Below are 4,202 nucleotides of genomic sequence, written 5' to 3'. Positions count from 1 at the left end.
ATATATATATATATATGCAATCTTATAATATTTTAAACTTTTTAGAACTTGGATGTGTCAGAAATAGCAACCTGCTGCACTTTTATATTTTTTGCTATTATTGCGCTTGTCATGCTCTTCGGATATTGTTTGATTGGTGACCAACTAACTCAACAGGTATTGTTGGAAAGAGCAATAGGTTTGTTTGCGTTACATTTTTTACACTCAGCATCTTTGTTTTTTTTCTTTTCAACGTCCGAATATATATTTATCTTGTTTAAAGTGTAAAAATTTTTTAAGATTTCAAGATTTTAACGTGAATAAACCTATTAAACAGAAAAACAAATCTATTTTGTCTAACATTAATAAAAACAAATATTTTTACTGCAATTTTTATATTAAATGCTTACTATTCGATTGTTTTGTGTGTAGTGTATAAGTGTGCAAGATGCATACTATGAATGTAATTGGTACGAAATGCCACTTGGTTGCAAAAAATGTTTGCTAATTTGTATGATTCGAGGCCAAGTTATGCTGTATTTAACTGCCGGAAAATTTTATATATTTTCATTAAACAGTTTTACCGATGTGAGTGTATCAATATAACAGTCTTAACATAAAATGTCTCACATAAAAATAATTAAAAATTTTTTTAATTAATATTATGTTATTTGCATTTGTTGATTGGATTATAGTTGAAGTAGTTACATTCAAATTACTTGAAAATCGTACTTAAAAAAAATAAAGATCATTTGTGTTGCAAAATTCTTTATAGTAATATCTTGCAACAAACCGTTTGTATAAGGTGGGCTATTTTAATTTTTAGACTCGATTTTTTTTTTTTCGCAAAAATTGTAAGTTTAAGGCAAAAATTTTTTAGATAAAAGTTTTATTATTTCAAGGGAGAAAGAAGTTGATGACCTTGGTTGATCTTGGTTGACCTTGAGAAGATGTTCTTAAAGGTTAAGGTTACCTATAATTTTTTAAATAGAACTCCTTATTTTTTACTACATATTCTTATAGCTGTTTCATTTTCTTCAAGACCTTTTAAAAATACTTTAAGTATATTTTTATTAAGTACTTTTCGAGTTATGCTTGGAAGTTACAATACCGCTAGCACATTTGCATTATCCAAGGTATCAAACTGATGGCTAGAATCTTTGAAATTCACAATTATGACATTGACAAGTCAATTAACTTACAGGTTACATATTATAATTTGGTTCAAGGTCAGATTCAAGATCACCAATAGCTATTTTCCAAAACCTTTGGTGATACGTAATTTCGTTCTTTCTCCTTAAAACTGTAAAACTTTTGTCTAAAACATTTTTGCCTTTAACTTACAGATTTTGAGAAAACTGAATAAATTAAAATAGTCCATTTTATATATCTCTATTTTTAAATATACGAATTTAAAAAATATATATACTATATATATAATTTAGTAATAAAGTCTTTAATTAATTTTTCTCGGAAATTTTCAATCAACGATTTTTTTTAATAAGATTTTATATAATGATATATGTATACTTTTGTGCAGGTTATTAAAACTTCCTTGGCGTATTTGTCTATGTTACGTACCCTGTTATGAAGAATTACTTGGGAAAATTTACTTATGGCACACAATGTTAACTCTGTAAACTGCAGATAGAGAAATACACTTAAAATATGCGCCAAGCAAACATGTGTATCAATTACCGTAATTTACAGTATATACTTTTTTCCAAAAATCGTAGCAGAAGGATAAAAAAATAAAATTAAAAACAATATATCAGATATATAAATTTTTCCTAAAATAGATAAAAAAAATATAATAGAATTAATATATATATATTTTCTATCAGACTTGATACATTGTGCATTATTTTTAGAAATTTATAAAGCTGTATTTTTGCACGTGTGGTCGTTCCTAGAGCTAATTGGCAGCAATTTGTATGTGTAATCATATAAATCTACATCGAGGTTTAAAACCAGCTATGAGATATAATGCGATTGGTCTTACTTTAATTTAAGCACATATGATTCGAAAAACTCTTATATGTAATTTACACGTTAATTTTGTGCGCCATAGTCTGTTTCTAGATTCTATAGACAGTTCTAAGCATGAAAACAGAGATTACTTGCGCTCCCGCATTCGTGTATTTGACGCAGTTTCGTGTAAGCTCTCGAGGAAAGTACAGTGTAAAGCACAACGCAAGTGATGAGTTGCGAATTTTATTCACTGTTACAAAACACTGTTATAAAAAATTATATGTTATTACATTATTTAACGACTAATTAAAAGATTTTTTAATATTTTTTTTTTATCAAAAAAACTTAGATTGTGCGATCAAGGTGTTATCTTGAAACAAACGGCTAATGTCGACGTTGAGACTTTGGCCTTTTCAATCCAACGATCTTATCTTTTCGATTAATTTTGACTACTTTACTTTCTTGTTAAGTATCTAGATTCTAGAGTATCTGGACATGAAGGATTTGGTGGAACAAATTATAAAACCGCCGAGGAGATTAAGACATTCGTCACTTACTACGCCAAATCGAGGATCTTTTTTAAGCTGATAATGGTGTTTGTCATAATAACGGCTTCGACATACTATTTGACTCCGATTCTTATTATTCTCGAAAATGGAGGTAAGTTGCTTTTTTATATAACTTGATCTCAACATATTTAGAAGAATTATGTCAAATATGTGAAACAAATCAAGTCTTGTTAACCGGCAATTCGGCAATTTTTATTTATGACTTGATTTTACAGAACGAGTTTTCATATTTTATGATGGATATTTTTTTTATCTTCAAATTTTCAAAATCTACGTATCTTCTTGAGTTTGAAAAAAATACCAAAGGTAGAAATTTTATTAAAAACGATTTTTTTTAATGTTAGTATTAACGTCACAGTTGAACGTTTTCTCGGGACTATCCGAAATAGCGACTAACGAAAATGTGACTCAAATAATTTACCTATTGTCTTATCGTTTTCATCTGTTCTACGCAATTGAGAATATACGTACGTACACGATTACATACGCCTGGCAAATGCTGTTTGCCTTCATCAGTGCTTTTGGAGCAAAGCATCGCAACCTGTATCATGATTACCCTTGTCTTTTACATTTGTATTCAGATGTTGGTTCTTTGCGCATTAACAATATACATAGATACCGAGATCTGTGACTATGGGCCTGAGGTGAGACTCGTGATACTCATGCATGTACAATTGTTACGATCTCATGCATATATCCGCGGACGCTTTAGTTAAAAGCATATATTGTTAAAAGCACTCCTTGAGTTTCACATTTCAATGAAAACTAAATAAATTTATTTTTTTTTACTTTTTGCTTAAAATAAAGATTTTTATTAGATAAATTATTTATTTTTTTCGATTGTTTACTTACAAGGGAAACACAACTAAGTGTCACCCTCCAACTTTAATAAGTTATGCATATAAAAACAATTTATATAATAAAAGTTTTATTTTTGTTTATATTTTAACATATCCAAACTTATTATACGTAAAATCGAAGAAGATATTTGATTGTATTCGTTTGATAGAGCCGTTTGTCTTAACAATTGAAATTTAGAATGAACTTCTGTTATTAAAAACTTTTATTTAAATAAATAATGTCTATATAACTTGGATTTTTTCAATATAGGAAAGATAATAGGAAAAGCATTTAGTCCAACATTGTTGACGCATCTTTTAGAAGCTACTTGTCTTGTAAGCCTTCTCGGTTATCGAAAGTTAACGGTAAGTCGATATTGTAATGATGATTACATAAACATAATGTATGATATACTTAAAAACGTATTTAAAAACGATTATGGTATAATATAAGGAAATAACATAAATTTTTGTTTTGTTATAAATTTTTATATATATTTAGGTGTCCTATCATTTTAATTTTCAATTTTATGTGAGTAGAATCTTTCTAAGAGTAAGATAGTAGGAGTTGTTCCATTTTTAATCAAATTCTTTATATTCATATTGTGTTAGCCTTGCTTATACTTTATGCTCATTGTACTGACGGTACTGAGAATTATATGATAGAGGTAATGTTTTATTTAGAATAAATATAAGATGAAAATTAAAAAAGAGCTACATATAATATGTATATACATAATAAAATTTGTCTTTGATATCTATGTACGATTTTTTATTGTTATTTCATAGTGTAAATAATCTTTTTCACAGAGTGCTAAAGTGTATGAAGCATTTTATAGATGGA

General features: G+C 27.7%; 2 protein-coding genes and 1 pseudogene across 3 annotated transcripts in view; 2 read left to right on the top strand and 1 right to left on the bottom strand.

Moving 5' to 3' along the window:
• Nucleotides 1-1,570, top strand: part of LOC108750287 (odorant receptor 22c-like) — a 3,636-nt gene extending 2,066 nt beyond the window's left edge. Inside the window, exons 2-4 of the mRNA XM_018489644.1 lie at nt 46-156; nt 412-567; nt 1,520-1,570. Of these exons, the coding sequence (XP_018345146.1) occupies nt 46-156; nt 412-567; nt 1,520-1,570 (318 nt within the window). The remainder of the gene's footprint in view (nt 1-45; nt 157-411; nt 568-1,519) is intronic.
• LOC108750283 (probable multidrug resistance-associated protein lethal(2)03659) overlaps nt 1-4,202 on the bottom strand; it is a 52,892-nt gene that overhangs the window by 39,349 nt on the left and 9,341 nt on the right. The gene's annotated exons all lie outside the window — the stretch shown is intronic.
• LOC108750263 overlaps nt 2,083-4,202 on the top strand; it is a 3,773-nt pseudogene continuing 1,653 nt past the window's right edge.

This window comes from Trachymyrmex septentrionalis, unplaced genomic scaffold (assembly GCF_001594115.1).
Source record: "Trachymyrmex septentrionalis isolate Tsep2-gDNA-1 unplaced genomic scaffold, Tsep1.0 scaffold35, whole genome shotgun sequence".
In the NCBI taxonomy this organism is placed as follows: domain Eukaryota; kingdom Metazoa; phylum Arthropoda; class Insecta; order Hymenoptera; family Formicidae; genus Trachymyrmex; species Trachymyrmex septentrionalis.
This window is presented reverse-complemented; position numbering and strand designations above follow the sequence as displayed.